The sequence below is a fragment of the Punica granatum genome, chromosome 3, assembly GCF_007655135.1.
Source record: "Punica granatum isolate Tunisia-2019 chromosome 3, ASM765513v2, whole genome shotgun sequence".
Lineage (NCBI taxonomy): Eukaryota > Viridiplantae > Streptophyta > Magnoliopsida > Myrtales > Lythraceae > Punica > Punica granatum.
The window spans coordinates 13,102,758-13,124,361 of record NC_045129.1 but is presented as its reverse complement, the minus strand read 5'-3'; the positions used below and the strand labels follow the sequence as shown (position 1 = coordinate 13,124,361).

General features: G+C 40.8%; 4 protein-coding genes across 4 annotated transcripts; 2 read left to right on the top strand and 2 right to left on the bottom strand.

Annotated features, from left to right (window-relative positions):
• Positions 1-1,185: 1,185 nt before the first annotated feature.
• LOC116200398 lies at positions 1,186-1,911 on the top strand. The gene has a single exon (XM_031531244.1). The coding sequence runs from the start codon at positions 1,186-1,188 to the stop codon at positions 1,909-1,911; it is 726 nt and encodes a 241-aa protein (XP_031387104.1).
• Positions 1,912-7,915: 6,004 nt separating this feature from the next.
• Positions 7,916-12,268, top strand: LOC116199743 (receptor-like protein kinase). Its single transcript, XM_031530213.1, is given in 4 exon segments — positions 7,916-10,060; positions 10,307-11,357; positions 11,359-11,462; positions 11,677-12,268. Coding segments are annotated over 4 exon segments (3,075 nt in total). The 5' UTR covers positions 7,916-8,487; the 3' UTR covers positions 12,024-12,268.
• On the bottom strand, positions 12,076-16,692 carry LOC116199744 (exocyst complex component EXO84B). Its single transcript, XM_031530214.1, has 7 exons — positions 16,259-16,692; positions 15,647-15,744; positions 14,227-15,280; positions 13,204-13,719; positions 12,844-13,032; positions 12,618-12,754; positions 12,076-12,503 (listed from the first exon to the last, which is right to left on the bottom strand). Exons 1-7 carry the CDS (start codon positions 16,400-16,402, stop codon positions 12,341-12,343), a joined length of 2,301 nt encoding a protein of 766 aa, XP_031386074.1. The 5' UTR covers positions 16,403-16,692; the 3' UTR covers positions 12,076-12,340.
• A 1,885-nt stretch (positions 16,693-18,577) lies between these two features.
• On the bottom strand, positions 18,578-20,230 carry LOC116198458 (ATP synthase subunit epsilon, mitochondrial). Its single transcript, XM_031528607.1, has 2 exons — positions 19,973-20,230; positions 18,578-18,907 (listed from the first exon to the last, which is right to left on the bottom strand). The coding sequence occupies exons 1-2, from the start codon at positions 20,154-20,156 to the stop codon at positions 18,879-18,881; spliced, it is 213 nt and encodes a 70-aa protein (XP_031384467.1). The 5' UTR covers positions 20,157-20,230; the 3' UTR covers positions 18,578-18,878.
• Positions 20,231-21,604: the final 1,374 nt, after the last annotated feature.

The following is a 21,604-nucleotide window of genomic DNA, read 5'->3' as shown; positions in this document are numbered from 1 at the left end:
TTTGGGAATTTAAAAGTTAGATGGAAGGTAAATCTCTCTCTTTATATAATAGTATAGATAAAAGTCAGAGCGCATGATGTAATTTTACCACTCAAGGCCAATCATAAAATTCACAACTTCACATTAGGGGACTTTTTATTTTTAGTTAAATGAATTGTTACTAATCTTTTTTGTGTACTAGACTCAATGAATTTTTATATTTGTTCATATTATTTGAATGTATGTATATATAATAATGAGTTTTATAGAAAAATAAAAGTTTTTTAATAATTTACATGGACTCCTCGAAATACGAGATATCTTTTCAAGTTTAATTGCACCAAACATCCTATAAATAGATGACAAATTTCATTTCGCATGCACAATCTTTCTATTCGTATTTTCCCTACCCCTTTAAGTTATAGACAATTTCTCTCTATACGCATTACAAGTTGAATTTCTATCTCTCCTATATGTGTATATATATATATTATTCTCATTTTTAAAAGATCATTATAGTATGCATTTGTTTTTTTTTTGTCAGAGTTCACTTTTTTTTAATTTCATTCAATATTTATATTGACGTATTTATTCGGCTCGTAGCAGGTTGAAATATTAAAAAGGTCTATCACTTCAAAATTGATGTATATATATATATATATATATATATATATTACACAACAGAAAGTAATTAAATCTTATTAGTTACGCAACGGAATTCTAACATGACATCAAGTTTTGGTGAAACACTTAATACATTAGTTTAATTCTTTAGTATTTTAGTTTAAGTGTGTAGTGCTTTCATTATTTGTGATGAATTATACCAAATACTAGACACATGAACTAACAATTAAACACTTAAATTGAAAGTAAAAATAATAGACACTTGTACTAATTCCGAGTATTAAAAATATTAGATACTTAAAGTGAAGTACTAAACATTGGAATTGAAAGTATTAATACGTGTTACCATGACTCGAAGTCATGGAAAAAAGACCCTAGTTACATTATATAATGATAGCAATTTTTTTCCTAAAATTATTATTCCTTGCTCTCAAAGTTAAAGTCTCTCCTCACAACCCGCCGAAAAAAATCACTCCCTGTCCTTATATATATTTTGTTGATCAAGTCTAACAAAAAAAAAAATCCTCCTCCTCCTATAACCGGGAGGCTTCCATGTCAATGAAGCTCTATTGAGACAAGCCCATGAAGCACAACGAGGAGCACTTTCCGGAATATCTCATGAACGCGAAGTCGGGAGAGGCTAGGATATCTGCTGGGGCTCTCCTACCACACGAGATAATCCAATCACTGGACGACCCTAATGGTAGAGAAGTTGCCGAGCTCCAGTGGAAAAGGATGGTGGAGGACCTGCTCAAGGCCAGGAAGCTTGAGAACTGCATTGCAGTGTGTGACATCTCGGGCAGCATGGAGGCATACTTTAGCATGGAGGCAGGCCCTATGGAGGTCTCGGACACGCTAGGGATCCTTGCATCGGAGCTGAGCAAAGAACCCTGGAAAGGGAAGGTGATCACGTTCAGCGAGATCCCTCAGTTTCACTTGGTCGAGGGAGATGATCTGACTGAGAAGTCGTGGTTCGTGAGGGACATGGACAGGGGGCACAACATGGACTTCCAGAAGGTTTTTGATCTGATACTCGAGGTGGCGAAGAACAGGAAGCTGAGTTCGGATCAGATTGTGAAGCGGGTGTTTGTGTTCAGTGACATAGAGTTTGATCAGGCGTCTAAGAACCCCTGGGAGACCAACCATCTGGTGATCAAGAGAAAGTTCAGGGAGGCTGGGTATGAGGACGCGGTCCCGCAGATTGTGTTCTGGAACCTGAGGGCCTCGAGGTTGACCCCCGTGTGCATGGACCAGGATGGCATTGCCCTAGTTAGTGGCTTCTCAAGGCTTGATCAAGATATTCCTTGACAACAATGGACAGATTAACCCGGAATCTATCATGCTCGAAGCAATTTTCGGGGAAGAGTATCAAAAGCTGGTTGCAGTAGACTGACTTCTCCTTAATGATCTTGGAGTACATAAATTTTAAGCGGTACTCCTTTTCGCTGGAATGGAATAATAACCGAAAGCTTTGCCGTATTTGACGTCCTAATTTTCTTGCTCTAAAATTTTCCCTTTCTTAAGAAATTTGGACTATTTCAAATTCTTTACGAACCAAAAAGCAAAACAAGTGATACAAGAGGTTCAGCCACATACATACGCCAAAGAGAGGGCCTAGAGATCTATCTATTATGTCGAATCGCAACCCGAAAGGGCATCGGAATGTCTCGTCTCGCTTCATTGATTCCCTAGTTCAAACAATGAGAAAAATGGAGAACGGTAATTTGTCTTGTAATTGTAACCTTTCCCCCGCTACTCCAACTGCTGCTTACAAATGGAACAGTTTGAGATTGAATTTTTGTTGTGGAGGGAAATTAGGAAAGGGAAGCGATGGTTGAATTGCTTTTCTACTGATATGATTTCTGAACTGCCTTGATACTGATGCACTGAGCTTTCATTAGTATTCCAAGGCCGGTAGGGCAGAAGTAGGACACTATGAGCTTAGTACTTAAATAGTTTAATATCAATCCACAGATCAGGAGATGGGAAAAGGCTCCAAACAATGAGCAACTCTGCTACCAGGGCTCAGAGGAGCGGTCGTCGTCTCTTCATATGATTAACCACAAGCTTTACTGCAATCAATTAAACACCGGTTTTCGTGCTGGAAACGATGCTAGAAACCCATGTTTTGTGATATGACTTATTATGGTTATATGCTTGGTAGATTGTGTTTGGAGTTGTCTCGTGAAATTGCTTCCGGATTGGATCAGGTTGGACCTTCTTTCCCAAAGAGAAACTGACCTGTTCCAAGAATCAGATTGCTTGTAAGACCAGTGGAAATACAGCAGTTCTGTTGATGACAAGAAAGAGGAACGGAAAATCTGTCTTTATGACTCTTGAGAGTTTGAGAAGGACATAGAAGCAGAACATCTCGAAAGAAGGATGGGCAGGATGATGAAGCTACTCTTCTCGTACTAAGAGGAGTTGAACAGATCAACATCTCAGTGTTCGAGACCCACTTCTATGTCTTTCTAGGCCAAAGACGAAACCCAACAGCTGGTCTTTGGTTTCGAAAAGTGTTGTTGACAAAGCATTTGTGAAGAGGCGTATCAAATGCAAAACAAACCACTAGACTGGGACATCAAACTGTTTCATCTAAAATTGAGCAAAGTTAATAATATTCAATTACACGATGTACAGAAGCTGGTGGAGGCAATAGACTCTGGCATTCGTTAATCGCGGATGTTTTAGACTGCATTTATAGGAGTTTGGTGAAAACAAAAGTTTCACTTCTCAATATCGTAACGTATTGAGACAGTTTCGCAAGAGTAATCAGTGAGTACTAAATCAATACCTTTCTCCTTAAATATTCTATCAGACTTTGACTCCCATCTCCCGTACGAGCTTCTGAAACAAATACTTCAATCGAGATCAGAAGAATCCATGAAGTTGCTACTACGTTCCTATTATTTTGAATCTATTCATTATTCTGTGACAACTGGCTGAAACATTACTCGGACTTCACTGGAGCTGCGTCTTTTCCTGAAGCTGACAACTAATTCAGGACAACAAATTGATAATCTTATCGGTCGAGAAACCTTGAGCGCGTGCAGCAAAACAAATGGACTTCTGGAATAATATTTCGAGCTCGTCTGATGTGCCAGGTGATGTTCTCTCTGTTTTCGGAGGTACAGAGAAAAGATGCTCGTCTGTGTGTTATTTGAATCTCCACCTGTCTTCGGTATCGAGAGGGAGAGAGCATAATAATACAACTCTGTATAATCTGTTTTTCTTTCGGACAAGTCTATCAGAAACTAAAGCATTCTCAGAGAAATAAACTATTGATAATAACCTCATAACATGAGCTCACAGCTATTGAGATTCAACTTGTCTTGAGTTGCATTATCAAAATCAAGAAATATTTCTCCCGTCTGAGAAAAATGGCTGCAAATTGCTCCGTGTGCATCTATATGATTTGGCTGTTAGGCCTTTCTTATAAGACCACGAGCATGAAGAGCTAAAATATTCCCCTTGTATCCCCTCCTGCATTACCAAAATCAAGCTTATACTTGTCTTTTCTGGAGACAAATAGTGGCACATAGCCCATGTGGGTCGATACTAAAATTTTTCTTATGCCTTTCCTATCCATACTTATCTGTGAGATCCAGAACTGACAACATTGTTGCTCCTCTGTCTGATGATCCCATGGCATGACAGTAAATGCCTCGATGGCTCTCTCTTATCTATAGATAGGATATATATATATCAGGTTTTGGCTCCAAGAACTTCTCTCAGAATCCATTTGCAAATCAAACAGCAGTGAGATCAGAAATTTCTCAAAATGTTTCCAGAAGTCGAGACTTTTGTGTGCCATCTCCGCTCAATAAGCCTGCCTTTGAGTACTCACCCTCTAACCCCAAGCGTCAAGGAGCAGTTTATTCAGCTCAGATCATCGGAAGCAACATCCACTTCAGCTTCATCAATGTGTCAGAAGCTGGGATGCCTAAAAAATCTATATGATTGTGTGGATGACTGGCTTCAGTTATCTACCACCCTAGATGTTCTTTTGAACCAGAATCACAGGAAATGCGTTGAGGACTTGTTGGATGGCATCCCAAGGACATCGGATGTTTGTGGGACTGTCCATGAAGTCCTCTCTTTTCCAGACGAAGGAAAGCGTCCAGGAATTAGAGTCATCTCTTCAGAGGATTGGTGTGGACTCCCGCTCAATGAAAGAAATAGAGTCCTACCTTACATTGAGAAAGAAGATGAAGAAGCTCATTTCGAACTGTTTTGAGGGCTTAATGAAGATGAAGAAGCAAAACATCCTGGACCAGGACTCACAAGACGAAGCCACTCTTAATATATTGAGAGATGTTGAGAGAATGAGCATTTCGGTGTTCGAGACTCTCCCAAGTTCCTCTTTCGAGGCCAAAGGTGAGATCCAATGGCTGGTCTCTTGTTTCAAAATCACTTTCCCCTAAGCATGTATTGTGCGAGGCTTCTAATGAAGTAGAACACTTGGATTTGGAATTACTGCTGGTTCTGAAATCAAACAAAGCAAGCAATGTTCAAGTGAACAACAGGCAGACGCGAGCAGAAGCATTAAAGTCGAGCATCAAGGAAATCGAGGAGGCTTCTGAAAGCATTTTCAGGTGCTTGGTGAAAGCAAGAGTTTCCCTTCTCAACAGCCTCAACCATTAGACAGTTACTGTAGTTTGTACAGTTGTAAAAGATACAATCGAGTAAAGATGAATACATATTACATACAATTCTCGTCCCGAGCTCTTTCCTGCGAACTTTCAATCTGTTCTCTGCTCTTCTATCAGATTTTTCGTGTTTTGGCATAATGCCCTGATTAACTTCTACCATCAAAAGCCGATCTAAAGTAAATACTTTACTCACATTGTCGATTTACGGGTTCTATGATCAAATCACTCGAGGCTGTTCAAATTCCCATCGTCCTTGATCAAGCGGTGCAGTTTGTGATGCGGGAGTGGTGGTCACTGTCCGAATCATTTACTGGATCTAATATTATGCGAGCCTTTGCTAATTGGAGAACGTGTGTTGGTGTAGCGTTTATATGTGAGCGTCAAGAGCAGAACGATCTTCAAGTATCACAGTTAGGTAAATAACCTTACCACCACATCAGCTTGCAGCTGTGAAGACTCCTCTTGTTCGCATAAAATTGGTGGAGCAAATGTTAACAAAAAGACTAGTTGGAGTTGGACTATGAGATTTTCTCACGGGCATGAGTTTATCATGACACGAGGCATTGGAAATGGAGGTCGAGTTGCAAGTACCATGGTCGCACGATGTTCGTTAGCCGCTATGTCATCGTCGATCATCCCTTCCCGAGAATGCTGTGTTACATGTTGTTACTCCCATCCCATGCCAAATGAAGATGCCTCCTCCTGCCTCCCGTTTCCATATCTCCACTAGGTAGGATTCTTCATTGAGGTGGACCACAATGGATGGCACGTTATGTTGACACAGTCATGAATGGCATCTTCTTCCCGACAAATTTGCTATAAATGTAATAAGAAAATCGGCTCTTTGAAGACCATTTTTTTTTAAAAAAAATTTGTCGATGTCACGGCATTGGACATGCACATCTAGATGCACGCTGACAACTTTTAGCATCGACCTAGGCCAATATGTGAAACCCATATCGCACGGGGTGGCCAATAATAATAACAATATATACATACATATATATATATATATATATATATAAGTCAATAGTGCTCTTGCACGATAAACTACTCCCTTTTGACTGCACGCCTACATATATTATAGAATGGTATGGGAAAGTGATACGGATTGGTGAACGTTCGCCCATCGTGATAAATCATCCATTGATGACATCTTTTCTTATTAATGAAGAAAGGGAATTTATTTCTATCTGTCAATTTATTGCTTTTCCATGAAGCTCAAGGGTAGATTACTCTAGCAGTACAAAATGTTTTATCGATCTATCATTTTGATACAAAAACTTTTTTTTTAACAATTTAATACAAAAGGTTAATTTTTTTTAAATTTGAGTTTTTTAATTTCAATTTAATTTATTAATTTATTTTTAAAAGTTAATTTTTCACTTTTAATTTTTGGGTCACGTCAGATACTCTTGAAACGTCAACTGTCACATCATCACTTGCTAACTATGTTAAGAGACCGTTGACGGAATGTAATTGATTATAACAAATTAAAATATTTTGTATCAAATTATTACTAAAAATTTTTTTTATACCAAAGTGTTATATCTGTAAAATATTTTATTTCGCTGGAGTAATTTACCAACTCATGAAAGCAAGTGAGCGATCTTATTGGGGGCAACATGAGGCGGGACATGCTCGCAGGTTGTGGTGTGAACAGAAAATCGTGTTCCAATTGACATTTTCAACATTGTCCGCAAGCATTTATCAAAAAAAAAAAAAAGGAACATTGTCTGCAAGCAACTTTTAGTTCAAGTTGAAAATTAGACAGTCATTTTGGTTTTTTTTTCCCCCCGAAATTGAAAATTAAATTGTTACTGTGTTTAGCAGGGATTTTTCATAATATTTTTCAGGAAATTGTTTTTAAACTTGCACGCGAGCACAGTTAAACTCGACCCCTTAGGACGTGCATCTTCTCATAGTTTCGAAAACAAAACTTTCTAAATTTACCATAATTTGATGGTACTACCGTTCATCACCGACCATCACCTGCGAGTGCTGACACGTTGGTTTTCAATCATCAATATTTTTAGAGACTATTCTAAGATTTATTAAATATCTTATCTTATTTATATCTAAAAAAAAACATTTTGAAGCAAGTTTTCTGATAACAATAACAAATTAACTATTGATACATTTTTTAAAGGGTTTTGTAAAGTAATGATGTTCCTGCAAGACTTTCTTGTAAAGACTTTTTTGAGTGATGGATAATATAAAGTGCTACTTATTTCAAAAAAAAAAAAAAGAGTTGCTCAACAATTCGAAACCCACAATGGTGACTCTCCTCGGACAGACATTAATTCTAACAGACCAAATTCCTCCATTATCTCTATTATTATAATACCCACAACTATCAAATACTTTAATGTGGCACTTTCGAAATAGTATATGCACATATTATAATACTCCCTAGTCCCTACTTTCAAGATGGCTGGTTAGTGAATAACTCGGAGCCCGAAAAGGCAAAAAAAAAAAAAAAAGAAGAAGAAGAAGAAGAAGAAGAAGAAGAAGAGGAGGAGGAGGAAGAGGAAGAAGAAGGAGAAGGAGAAGAAGAAGAAGAGGTGATTGATTATCAATTGAGTAAAATTATATGCTGCTTCCGTGCAGGCACTCTCTGAATTATAGCGTACAACACGTGATCGAGCGAGCAATTCGACGATGAAAGATCATCCAAAAGGTAAAATGGCCTTAGTTGCTGGTGATAAAATTACAACGTACAACATGATATGGCGAACTTGCAATTGATTGATAGATAATCCAGTCGGGTTCAAGGGAAGTCCAAGGTTTCAGTTGAGAGTTGACGAGAATTGACTGCTGCTTGCTGCTCGAGAACGCGTGGGGTCCACTCAATCTACCTTTCCAGAACCTTTTTGGAAAATCCCATAAAAACCCCAAACAGGCATTTTATCTGATGAAATCTGTTGTTCTGTCTCTGTGCCACCCTGCCCTGCCCTGCCCTGCCCTGCTCTGCTCTGCCCTGCCTTCCTTCCTTCCTCTGTCGGTCCCATTGCATTTAACATCTCCACCCCTTCCTTGCTTTTAGCCCCTTTTCTCCCCCAACCCTTTCACACACAACACAGAGCTTATGCATCCTATGGAACAACTGTGTGAGCTGTGAAGCTCTTGGGAAGCCATGTTTTTTTCTGCTCCCACCATTGAAGAGGTTCTCAAGCTCTGTTTCTTGAGTTGAGGTGAGTAAAGTTCTGATATTCGTCATTTCGGGTAGTCGATGGAGCTCGGTTTCAGCCATTTCTTGCCGTTACTTCTCTTCCATCTGTTGGGGTTCGCTGTCTCGGTGTCTTCTTTGAGCTCCGATGGGCTCGCTCTGTTATCCCTCTCGAGGCACTGGACAACCATGCCTCCTTCCCTGAGCTCCACCTGGAATGCTTCTGATTCCACCCCATGTAGCTGGGTAGGCGTGGAATGCAACAGTGACCACTCCGCCGTGCTCTCGCTGAACCTCTCGGGTGCCGGAGTTTCGGGTCAGTTACGATCCGAAGTCGGGTACTTGTCCCAGTTGCAGACCATTGACCTTAGCTTCAACTACTTTACCGGCCAAATCCCTCCGCAGCTGGGCAACTGCAGTGGTCTCGAGTACTTGGACCTTTCCAGTAACGGGTTCACGGGAGAAATCCCGGGTGACTTGAAGAACCTGCAGAATTTGCTCCTGTTGAGCTTGTACAGCAACTCGCTCTCGGGGAAGATACCGCCTTCGTTGTTTGAGATCCCCCGATTGGAAATTGTGTACCTTCACCTGAATGATCTTAGCGGTTCGCTTCCCAGCAATGTGGGGAACATGAGCGAGCTTTCGTCTCTGTGGGTTTGGAGCAATCGGTTGTCGGGTATGGTCCCAGACTCCATTGGAAACTGCAGTAACTTGCAGGAGCTTTACCTGACCAATAACAGTTTCCAAGGAGTCTTACCGAAAAGTATAAGAAATCTCAAGAACCTTGTCAATGTGGACGTTAGCGAGAACCATTTCGAGGGCAACATCCCCTTCGAGTTGGGAGATTGCCGGAATTTGCAATCCTTGGTCTTGTCATTCAACGGTTTCAATGGAGGTCTTCCTCCGGAATTGGGCAACTGCAGTAACTTAACATTGTTAGCTGCAGTAAGCGCCAACCTCACTGGCAATATCCCGTCCACCTTGGGCCGTTTACCTAAGCTTGCGGGTCTTTATCTCTCTCAGAATCAGTTATCGGGGAAGATTCCTCCCGAGCTTGGAAATTGCGAGTCACTGATAAGGCTAGAGGCTTACGCAAACCAGCTTGAGGGGGAGATCCCAAAGGAGTTGGGGAGACTAAGCAAATTAAAAGGCCTTCTTCTGTTCTCCAATCACTTGGTCGGCGAAATCCCGATTCGCATTTGGAGGATTCAGACCCTCGAGAGTGTGCTTCTGTATAACAACAATCTATTCGGTGAGCTGCCTTCCAAGATAGTTGAACTGAGACAGTTGAAGAACCTTACTTTGTTTAACAATAATTTCTCCGGAATCATCCCTCAGGGTTTGGGATTTAACAGCAGCTTGACAGAATTGGATTTGACCAATAACAGCTTCAAAGGTACTATTCCGCCCAATCTTTGCCGAGGAAAGCAATTGAAGGTGCTGGACCTTGGTCTGAACCGACTATTGGGTTCCGTACCTTCAGGTATCGGAAGCTGTCCCAGTCTAACACGGCTAATCATTAAGGAGAACAGCTTGACTGGGGCTCTGCCCGACTTTGGTGGTGCCCAGAATCTTACCTTCATCGACATCAGCAAAAATTCCATAGCTGGAGCGATTCCCCGTAGCTTCGGAAAGTGTAAGAATCTTACTAGCATTAACCTGTCCTCCAACAAGTTCACGGGTTCTATACCATTGGAATTGGGCTATCTTCACAATCTTCAATCTTTGAATCTTTCCCACAATGTACTAGAAGGCCCACTTCCAGCGGAGCTTTCCAACTGCACTCTGATGGAGAAGTTCGATGTGGGGTTCAATTCCTTTAATGGATCGATTCCTTCAAGTCTAAGGAGCTTGACCAGCTTATCGACTTTGGTTTTGACAGGCAATCATTTCTCAGGGGAAATTCCACCTTTCTTAGCCGACTTTGAGAAGCTTTCGGTGCTACAAGTAGGTGGAAATATGTTCAAAGGTGAAATCCCTGATTTGATCGACACACTGAAAAGTCTAATGTATGATTTGGATTTGCGCAATAACGCTTTATCAGGCCAACTTCCAACGGAGATCGGGAGTCTCATCATGCTACAGAGGCTTGATATTTCCACTAATAACCTGTCAGGAAGTCTATCAGTTCTTGGAAATCTTCACTCGCTGACTGAGATCAATATCTCTTATAACCTGTTCACAGGTCCCGTACCGGAGAGACTATGGGACATACTAAACAAATCGCCGTCTTCCTTCTTGAGAAATCCTGGCCTATGTGTAAATTGTCTATCCTCAAATTCCTCCATTTGCCCGAGAAACTCCGTTCTCAGCCCTTGTGACAATCGGAGAAACAGACAGGGCCTCACAAAAGTCGATATCGTCGTGATATCACTGTTTTCATCTCTCTTTGTTATTATTGTGCTCGTTGGATTGGTTTGCTTGACTAAGTTGTTCAGAAAACCAGACGAAGACACCGAGATTTCTGCCCAGGACGGCCCGTCTTCTCTCCTAAACAAAGTGATGGAAGCCACAGAGAACCTAAATGAGCGGTACATCATAGGAAAAGGGGCTCATGGCACTGTGTTCAAGGCTTCTCTGGGCCCGAACAATGTCTATGCCGTGAAGAAACTGGTCTTTGGAGGGCCCAGGCAAGGAAGAATGAGCATGATTCGGGAAATTCAGACTGTGAAAGCTTTGAGACACCGGAACTTGGTCAAGTTGGAGGAGTTTTGGGTCCGGAAGGACTACGGTCTGCTTCTGTATCCTTACATGGAGGCTGGTAGTTTACATGGAGTTTTACATGAGAAGAATCCACCGACTGACTTGGAATGGCGTGTCCGGTACAAGATTGCTTTGGGGATAGCTCACGGACTGGCGTATCTCCATCACGATTGCGACCCCGCTGTGGTGCACAGAGACATAAAGCCCAACAACATACTCTTGGACTCAGATGAATCCTCATATATCTGATTTCGGGATCGCTAAGCTACTCGATCAGTCTTCTATTGCAACACCTTCTGTGTCCGTTGTGGGAACAATCGGCTATATTGCTCCAGGTAAAGCAGTTCTTGTAGATACTACTGGTTCTTTGATATTTCATTCAACTGGATGATTGAATCGATTCATTCACATGTTGTAGCTTTCTGAAACTCAGATGCACCAGTAGTCTAATACACTGTCTCATTGCCACTTTTCAAAACTAGGAAGATGCTAACTCATTTTCTTGTCGACAATTTAATTTAAAAGTGATTTTCAATTTCTCTGTACCAGAAAATGCATTCATGACTACGAAGACCAGGGAGTCCGACGTGTACAGTTACGGGGTGTTGCTGCTCGAGCTGATCACGAGGAAAAGAGCATTGGATCCTTCGTTCACTGAGGAGGGCACTGATATTGTTGGCTGGGCTAGGTCGGTCTGGAATAGAACAAGATACATCAAAAGACTTGTTGATTCGGGCCTTGCTGAGGAGTTCTTCGATTCGGGCATTATGGAACAAGTCAAAGATGTTTTCTCGATCGCTTTCAGATGCGTCGAGCCAGACCCGAGCAAGAGACCCAATATGAGGTCGGTAGTGAACCAATTGTTAGATGCAAATGCCCAGAGCATGAGCAAATAAGTTAGCCTTTTGTTTTTGTTTTTTTTAATGAATATTTTTCCACTCCTTGAAATTAAACATAGTATCAAAGAATATTACAAGGATGTAGTGAAATTAAGATATACAATCTCAGGTTCTGGAGACACCATAAAAAGAATTCCTAGGCAGAGTCTCATCAATCTACAATCTAAGACGAGGCAAAGAAAATGCAGAAGAATTATGAGGGGAAAACTGCTTGATATGAATACAAGAAACTGCCCTATCAATGACTATCCGACAACTTTTTTTTTCTTTTCCTTTCGTTTAATTTCTAATTTACAGATGCGGAGCAGCTGTTCCTAGGAACTTCCATGAGATCGGACTGATGAGATCGATTGGGCTGAAACAGAGGCGGTCGGGCTGTTGAGGTCTCTCTCCCCATTGATGGCTTTCGGTTTACCACTCAACCGTTCGATTGCTTCTTGGCAAACTTCATAAAACCAGTCATCTTCCGGTAGCACGCTGTTGAACAAAAGCAGAGAAAGATTATAACCAGGAAAACCAGTGTTTGATTTATCCATGATAGACATACCAAAGCAAAACAAGCACAGCAAAATGCCCATCATAGTTGCATACCTGTACGGGTCTATTCCTGTGGCAGAAAATGCTGTTATGGCTTTTGATACGATCTCATTCACAACCCTTTGCAAATTCCGGGATAAGTACCGGCTTTGGGAAGCAAAGCATACGACAAACTTCATATCCAAGTACAACTGCATAAACAAAGAAAGAGTCATGAGCAGATATCATCACTATATATATGGTAAAAGAATGAGTAAGAGGAAGTCGGTAGTTAAGTTACTTGTTGCAGGCCAAGAGGTCCTAGTGGCCTTTGCCCATCTTCAATGTCATCCCAAAAGCTTTGGTCTTCAGAGAGCCATAAGACAACAGTTTCAGTTAGTTTCATCAATAGCAATATTGCGAATCTTTCCCTGCCCACAAACATTTCCGAGGCTATACTGTGAATCCTAGTAAGCATCATGAAAAGTTCCTGCCACAGAGTCAACAAATAGTCAAACCACCGAATACAGTAAAAGCAAAAAAACCTAACACATAAAAGAGCCATCTAGGCAACTTCCTTTTGGGTCTTCCTCTGTCCATAGAATGATCTGTGAAGACAGATTTACTTCCTCGGTTGAAAAGAAATATACCGGAGAGATACCTGAAATATCATAGACGGGAACCAATCAATCTCATCAGCATTTCTGTCCATGTTTATGTACATATCCGCAGTAAGATGGCTGTCTCCTTCCTCAGTAAAAATGAGATCGAGAACATGTTGACGGCAAAATGTATTTCTCAGTCTCTCAACTGATACAGCAAGCCGTCTCTTCCACTCTCTTTGCTCAGGATAACGATTTTGTCTATCTGTAGGTCTGCGGTGCATATCATCCTTATAGTAAGACTGATTCGCAGGCGAAAGTTTCATCGCCGCACGAGGGAGAAGCTCATCGGCCAATAATGATGCATTTGCGACCAAAGCAATCTGTTGGGTCTCAGTTTCTGCTAATCGTACAATTTTATTTTCAGAGCCTTCAAAATCTGCTTCGTCTTCCATTGAACCAGGTAAGGCTTTGATGAGCATGCTCACATAAGAGTTGAATACTCGGAAAAGACCTTCCAGTGTCTGGCCTCCCAACTGCATACTTAGGAGCGGCCCTACATCCTCAAAGAAGTCCTGCATGAGCAAGCAGCATACATCAGAACAAACAATGGGACTCGCTAATCAATAAAATAAAAATCAAAGATCATAACCAATTGACGACCCAAAGAATCTTAAAGAATGATATTCGAGTAAAAAGCTGAGAAAAAAATTCTCCACAATCAACAGAATTAAATAACTACAGAAACAAAATGAGTTCAGGAAGATCAGTAGGCAGTGGCTGATTTAGCAAAATTTATATAACCACCTATGACACTATAATATCACGAAAGGTAAAAAATAAAACTTCCAAGGAGCATCAAATGAATGTTTCAGAAAGCAACAAAATCTTGTACTAGTCTCTTGGTTTATGCTGGATAAATTTGAGACATGCTCCTCTTGGGATAGGTCTACACTATCTCCTAAGATAAAACTTGACCAAAATAAATATGTCAAGAAAAGAAAGTGCATCAACTGATATTCTGACCTAGATACAATTATTCTTGCATGCTTTACAAAACTGTGATTCAGAGAAATCCTCACCTGGACCATGAAGTTGAACCGATGGGCACTGCTAGTAAGTTTATGTTGGAAGGCAGTAGTACTTCCAACAGTACTTGTAAGCCTGCCAGATTGACGTGTGCCAGTTGGAGGGTATGTAAGAACCCAATCATCGGCAGCTGCAAGCGCAGCAGTGCTCTCTTCAATACGTTTCAAATTAGCTTGGAGGGCTTGCTCGACACTAGGCCTAAACAATTTCAAGAGGGTGGGGCATAAAGCAAGGCCTCGAGCTTCCAGCAAAGAACAATGTCCTAGAGCTATTTGGACACATTCTGCAGCAGCTCTTAGACCTCCTGCAGCTGCAGATGATGCCAAGGCATGCCTTTTAACAAGAAGAGCAAAAGCCTCGATTTGTTTAGTAGCCCAAATGACAAGTTCAGAAGTATAAGCTGGCTCCTTCCCAAATATTGCTAAGGAATCAGTAGCGGCCTGTGCAATGGCAGAGAATACCAGTTGTGAGAGAGCAGCTGTATATGCCCCTCCATAGGAAGTGCTCGATGGACGGAGGCTCTGCATGTTGTATTGATACCTCTGCAAATGTGCATTAAGAAGCAACGTATGAGCTCGAGGCCCATCCCCGAGCTTCTTAAGAGCTGATATAGCAGCACGGAGTTCACTGCCACGAGTTGAAGGTTGACAAGCAGATTCAGAAAGTTGATCTGCCAATTTTTGTCGGCGTTCAGTTATGGCTGTCTGCAGTGAAGTGAGTACAGCTGAGTTCAATGCTTTTGTTTCCTTCGCTTCTTCAACTACATGCTCTCCTTTGTCAAGGGCTGAAAGAGCTTCATCAACTCTCCTCTCAGCTAATAAAACATCAAGAAGATCAGGAAATTCTGTTGCCCATTTCTCCAAATCTGAAGGCTCTCCATCTTCGATATATGAGAGCATGTTCTCATCAGAGCCTTCAATGCCATTGACAGATAAGGAATCAAGGTTGACCCCCTCGGCTAAACCATGAATTAAGGTAGACTGCATTGATAGCAGGTTCCGGATGGAAAAAAGTTCCCCCTCTAAATCCGATATTTCTTTTGATGTACTGCATTAAGAGAAGTTGCAAAATCAGAGAAATCAAATTAATGGATCATCAAGTGAGAAGAAATGTGTCGGTTCCCTTATATTAGTAAGGATTTCGGTGCGGCAGAAGAAAACAAAAACAAAATATCCAAAAACATATTGTTGCTAATTAAAACTGAAGGACTGGAGCTTCTACTTTCATGCAGGGTGTAAAGTGAGTAATCATTTTGTGAGACAAATATCACTCATTCAAAATGGATCTGAGCTAGGAAAAATGCATGCAAGAGACCACTGGTGAAGTCACTCGAGCAAACAGTCGGGGGCATAAAAGAGTTCGTAGGGGTTAGCTAGCTCGGACAGATGTTAGCTTACATACAACAGCGCTTACCGTATAAAGGCTGCATAATTAGCATATACACTTTTTCGCATTTCCTCAGCAGAAGCTTTCTTCAAATCCAACAGACACGAACATAATTGCTTTATTTCCTGCAAGAAAAGCAACAATTTCTAATGAGTCCTGTAAATGGCAACATAGTTCTATTGCAAACATCACAAAATACGACCTGCAAAACTAAACATGCCTGTTGATACGCAGGATTGCAGAAAGGAACAAGCTTCCACAAATAAAAAAGCAAGATGCCACCTTTCTAAAAGGAGCAAATCTAGCAGTCAGAAAATATGCTGTAGCAAGCACAGACTCTGCAGAGACCAGAGGAGTAATCGATGCAAGACAATGTTCAAGACCTAGCTCTATTATGCTTCCACACACCAAGAATACACTATACGACTGAATTTGTTGAATCTCCTCTGCAACAGAGCACTTCAATCAAACGAAATCTAGCCGACTACTGACTATCCCGTCAACGACAATTCAACGTATGCTCAAGAGATGGAGAGAATCACGCGCCAAATAAGATACATAGTCAAGCAACCGCTGCTAGTGCAAACTCGAGCATGTGCAGAGGGATAGAGGGAATGATCGGTTGAGCCGAGGAGGAACCTTCTCGTTGAGAGAGCATTTAGACTGGACGTAAGCTTCGGCGTCGAACTTGTCGGACTTGAAGACCCCGAGGCCTTCCTCGAGCTTCACCCCGTTCTCCTTCACCGGGGCGCCGCGCGTTCGGGCGGTCTTCGCCGTCGCCATTCCAACAAGATCGGATCAGCTAGGGATCTCACTCGCACGCTCCTAGATCTAAGGACCAAACCCGAATATCTACAGAACCAGCAACGATTCCGCCATCACAGCTGATTAAGAAACGGAGAAGGAGGAGGAGGAGGAGTTAGTGAAGGGAACGGAGACGAAGGAAACCGTGTCGCCGCCGTGAGAAGCAGAGGAGGAGGAGGAGGAGGAGGAGGAAGAGGAAGAAGAAAAAGAAGAAGACGACTCGGCTGAGGGGACGGAAGTAATCGTATCTCAGCGGTGAGATGTCTGCGGGAGTTTTTGACTGTGGTTGACGGCGGTAATAACATTCAAGGAAGGGGTAGGGAGGGGATTCTACCTTTCATTGCTGGCCGTCGTCCCGATTCAATCTTTGTATTTTTATTTTTATTTTGTATAATTATGATCCGATGATTTTGCGCGATATTGTTGTTGGTCAATTCAATTCACTGATTTCCCTTTTCCATTTTGGTTAACATATAATGTTGTGCGCTCTGAGTAATGTCGATGGAGCACGGTATCGAGAGGAAAATGGACAATTTATTTCAGTCGGGTAAAGAAAATCTTTATGATTACTCGATTTATCATCGCAAAAAAGAATTACATACCGTGTTGCACTGTGCTCTAGATGTTATTGTTGGCCATTAATGAAGTCCTCCTTTTTACGGAATGCGTATTGCGTTTGTCGCACTCTACCGTTATCGAAGACCGATTGCCTGATCAGGATCTGATGCATTCGCAGGTACTAAGCGGAGACAGCATCAACTGTGATATTGAGAATTCAAGCTCGCCTTGCAGGTTTTACCTATCTTCCTGGCATTATAATTGAATGAATGCATATAAAAATATTCATTATTTTCTATAGGAATTTTCTATTAACTGATTAAGGAGTGCAGATATCTTAAATTATTAAATCACCAAAAATTAGATAACCTTCCACCTGTACGGTGCGCAATATAAAATTAGAATTGAATTATTTATTTTCCCCTGATGCTTATGTTTTGGTTGCGAAAAATTAATGGCATCTGATCCTACCAACACAAACCATGCCATGGCCCCAAAATTCTTTTTCTTTTTTAATGACCGGCGGTGTCCAAGTTTTGCGCAACTAATCTCCGGATCCTATGCAATTCCTATGACACAAGGAATGAATAAATATGATAAGTCATGAAAGATAACCTCAAGGGGACTCGAACCCAAGATTGGATATTAGCCCAAAATACAACTGATTAAAAGTGCAGTAGCCTCCCACTGGTTCCAAATTTATAATACGATAATTGAGGACATGATTAGGAGGCCATCTAGCTGTGATTAGGGGACCATCTAGCTGGTTCCAACTTGCAACACCCCCAACCCCATTAGCGTTACGTCCAGGGGAGGCTTAGTTTCGTTCGGTATTTGGTCTCTGCCCGTGCTCCTTTGAGGTCGGTTTTGCTTGGCAGCGGCGCGGTCTTTTTATTACTAATAACAAAATTTAACTAGTTGAACCGGTAACTTCACTGTGTGTGTTTTGTAGGTAGTTTGTGGATTAGATAAGGAATAGCTTTGAAGGAAAACTTTCGTGCCACATCCGACCAGTAGTTGTTGGAAAACCCACATGGTGGTCACCAAAAAGGGAAAAAGCTATAAGTGGGTGGTCGGATCAACATCATTGTCTGGTCGAGATGCTTACCAAAAGCCAAACGACATGAAACACAAGCGGAAATTCATATAAATACAACTAGCCTAATCCACGGACCGAGCGGTCAAGTCGGTAACTCCCCGTAAAGTGTTAACCTCGCTTCATCAGAGTCCAAGCCGCCGCTCATATGCGAGCAATGTGTGCAGATCAGTATGTTGGTGGGCATTGCTGTATTGACTACCAACATTGGTACGGATTGGAGTTGATGTCCGACCAATAAAGAGGATCCCAATCCCTTTGCAACCAGCCCAGGCAAACATCGCCAGTTGTACGCGCAACTTGCATCGAGAGCTTTGTAACCCTTATGAGACTTTGAAAAGGTTATCAGGAATAGTAAGGTCTAAATATCTAATGCTAATAGCAACCCGAGAGCAGATGAAAACTCTTGTGGTGCAGGCAATACATGACCACATACCATACGACAAGGCTAAGATGAAGCAAGAGAGAGTGAATGAATAAGGAGCAAGTTACGTATTGGATAGGTCGAAAACGCTCTTCCAGTTGTGCAAGTGCTGGTATGCGTGAGATAAATGTTCAATGGGTATAATCAGTAGGACAACAGGCTTGAGTCAACTCTGGAAGGGAGTGTTGAAAAATCTCACTGCATTCTGAGAATGAGACGGCACTGATTACATTATTCCAAGCTCCAACCAAATCCACAAAGTACAAATTTCATCTGTCCAGGCATCATCAAGACATGCAGTGACAAATCTACGGAACTGAAACGAGATAAACCTTCATAAAGAAGCCGACTTCCTTTAAGACGATCCGATGACTCTATCACTCTTCTGGGGTGTCTGAACGAATCACTGTTAACACAAAGGGAAAGAGTGACATCAGGCCATTTAGATGAGAAACTTAGTTCAGTCGACAGAAAGCTACAGACATAAAGCAATTGGTCAGTTAATGTTCCGAACAGCTCGTTCACTCACTGCCTTGCCGGATTATCACAAAACATTTGAAACATAGTGGCAGAAGCTGAAACAAATCAATCTCTTAGCTCAATAGACGTTTAGATGAGGAATCAACTCAGCTCAATCGACAGAAAGCTATAGACATTAAAGCAGACATTGGATCAGTTCTGAAACAAGTAGTACACATCAAAGGATGAATGTCAACAAACATGAAGTTATAATGGTTAATGCTCCGAACAGCTCATTTACTGCCTCGCTGAATTATCACAGAACATTTGAAATATAGTAGCACATGCTGAAATACATCAATCTCTTCAAGAGCAAAATGGTATTGTGCCACAAATAAAAACAAATTAGATTGTAATCTAAGCGGCCCCGTCAAGAGGAAAGTAACTAGAAACAACCCCCAGCGGAATAGGAGTTCAGTTCCTTCATCCGAATTTGTCAAAGAAACTCGAGAATCAAACCAACAGCCCTCAACTCACTGAAAAATCCAAATGTGAACTACAGGAATCTCAAAGTGTTTCGGCGCCATTGTTGAAGAACCGTATTCACCTCGTTTATACTATTGTTTAGGGGTACATCAAAGCTTTTAACTTGATAAATTGCAATAACAGTCTCTCTACAGAAAACTCGACTGGCAACAACAAAATTTTAAACGTTCCGAAGCCTCGAATAGGAAGGCATTGCCAAAGCAACAAATGCCCATTTCTGAGTAACAGTCAGCCGACAGTTCAACAGTCAACTCACAAACAACAGACATTGGGATCAAATTACAGCTAAATTAGTTCATATCAGTCTCCAGTGACATGATCAGACCCCGAGAGTCAAACACATCACATATCGGCACAATGTCAGTAGAAACCCCAACAATTTCAACACGGACTCCGACATCGAAGGAATCGAATCAGGATACAGTAAAATCAACGCGATCGGATGTTCTAGAGAGAGGACAATTACCGGGCTTCTCAGGCTTCCCTTCCTTCCATGTCGCGATGGAAAAGTGGACCTTCTCGCGGGTCAGGGCTTCGGTCTTGTACGGCTCCTTGAGGCAGTTCCTCACCAGATTCGCGCATATGTTCGAGTAGGTTATGTACGTCATCCCTGCCGCCCTCCAGAACGGAACTGCTGCGTTCGACGCCATTTTCTCTCCTCTCTGTCTCTCTCTCTCTCTGCGAGTCCCAATCGATGAAGACGACGAGCTGAGACTAGACTGGATCTGAAGAAACCTAGTGGAAGTAACGGCGATTGCCCATTGGTAAATGGGCCTTTCAGGGCCATTTGTGGGCCGGGCCTGTTTGATTGATCATCCATTACTGGGCCGGGCTATAATGTTTTAATTATTTGTCAACAATATTTGTTTTTCTTAGTAAAATTTTATAATTTATATAAACCCAGTAATCCTTTTTCTCCTTTTTTTTCCTTTTCCCTCCAGTAAGTACTAACTAGAGGTGACTCGCACTGTACGCGGAGTTAAATCATACGCATGTTAAGTGTGATGTTGTTAAATTATATTTTGTTAGTTATATGTAAATTCAAGGAAAGTGCATAATTACTAATTTAGAAATAAGTATGAGTTAGTTTTGTACCCGTGAGAATTGGGTGGAATAAATATGAATTAGTTTTGTACCCGTTGAGAATTGGGTGGATAGTCCCATGAACATCAAAGGATAATATGTAAAATGAATTTTCGAATCCTCTATTTATAAGATGTTTAAAACATTGAATTTGGAAAATCACATATCTCGTGGAGTTCTATTGAGTAATCGAAAAAACTTTTCGATATCCTCCATACATTGAATGTAGAAAATGTCTTCTCAATATTTTACATACGTAGATTAGAGATAATGTACTTACAAAATATTAATATAAAATGGAAAAATATACGAATCTCTGATTTAGAATTAAATTCTCCGAGCAGTCAAAAAGATGATCAACCGTGAGCTGAGAGTTTGCTAATGGAGTTCTCATGATATCGCTGCTCAGTTTTTATATATTGTAAATAGATAGATATGTAGATTAGAGATAATGCACTTACGAAATATTAATATAAAATGGACAAATACAAGAATATACAATTTAGAATTAAATTTTCCGAACAGTCGAAAGGACAATCAACCATGAGTTGGGGGTTTGCTAATGAAGCTCTCATGACATCGTTGCTCAGCTTTTATATATTATAAATAGATTAAAATAAAAAATAACAATATTTAAAATTAAATTTAATTGATCTAATATTACGTAGAAATGTTGATATTTTTTAATTTAAAAATAATATATTATAAGTAGTTGATTTTTGCTTGTTGACGATAACTTTTTTTTTGTTTTTCTTTTATATAAAAATACATAATAAACAATATAACTTATAAATATATACATAAAAAAAGACAGCCAAATAAGTAAAATCATGATGACAATAAACAAATAAATATTCTAGACATATAAAGCAAGCAATATACTTATAGAGAGATCGTAATTCTATAATATGTATAAATACCTATGAAAAGTGGAGATACAATGTCAAGATGTAAGGACGCTGAATAAAATGAATTTTGTTACAAATTTATAGAGAATTCAATACACTAAACTTGG

Bases quoted from the DNA above. Each gene is read 5' to 3' on its own strand.
- LOC116200398 (XM_031531244.1), top strand. From the start codon at position 1,186: ATGAAGCACAACGAGGAGCACTTTCCGGAATATCTCATGAACGCGAAG.
- LOC116199744 (XM_031530214.1), bottom strand. From the start codon at position 16,402: ATGGCGACGGCGAAGACCGCCCGAACGCGCGGCGCCCCGGTGAAGGAG. The intron at 15,745-16,258 runs GTTCCTCCTCGG...CTTTTCTTGCAG, and splicing joins AATGCTCTCTCAACGAGAAG to GAAATAAAGCAATTATGTTC. The intron at 13,033-13,203 runs GTATCTCTCCGG...ACTCTGTGGCAG, and splicing joins TCCCGTCTATGATATTTCAG to GAACTTTTCATGATGCTTAC.
- LOC116198458 (XM_031528607.1), bottom strand. From the start codon at position 20,156: ATGGCGTCGAACGCAGCAGTTCCGTTCTGGAGGGCGGCAGGGATGACG. The intron at 18,908-19,972 runs GTAATTGTCCTC...TTGTGTTAACAG, and splicing joins AGGGAAGCCTGAGAAGCCCG to TGATTCGTTCAGACACCCCA.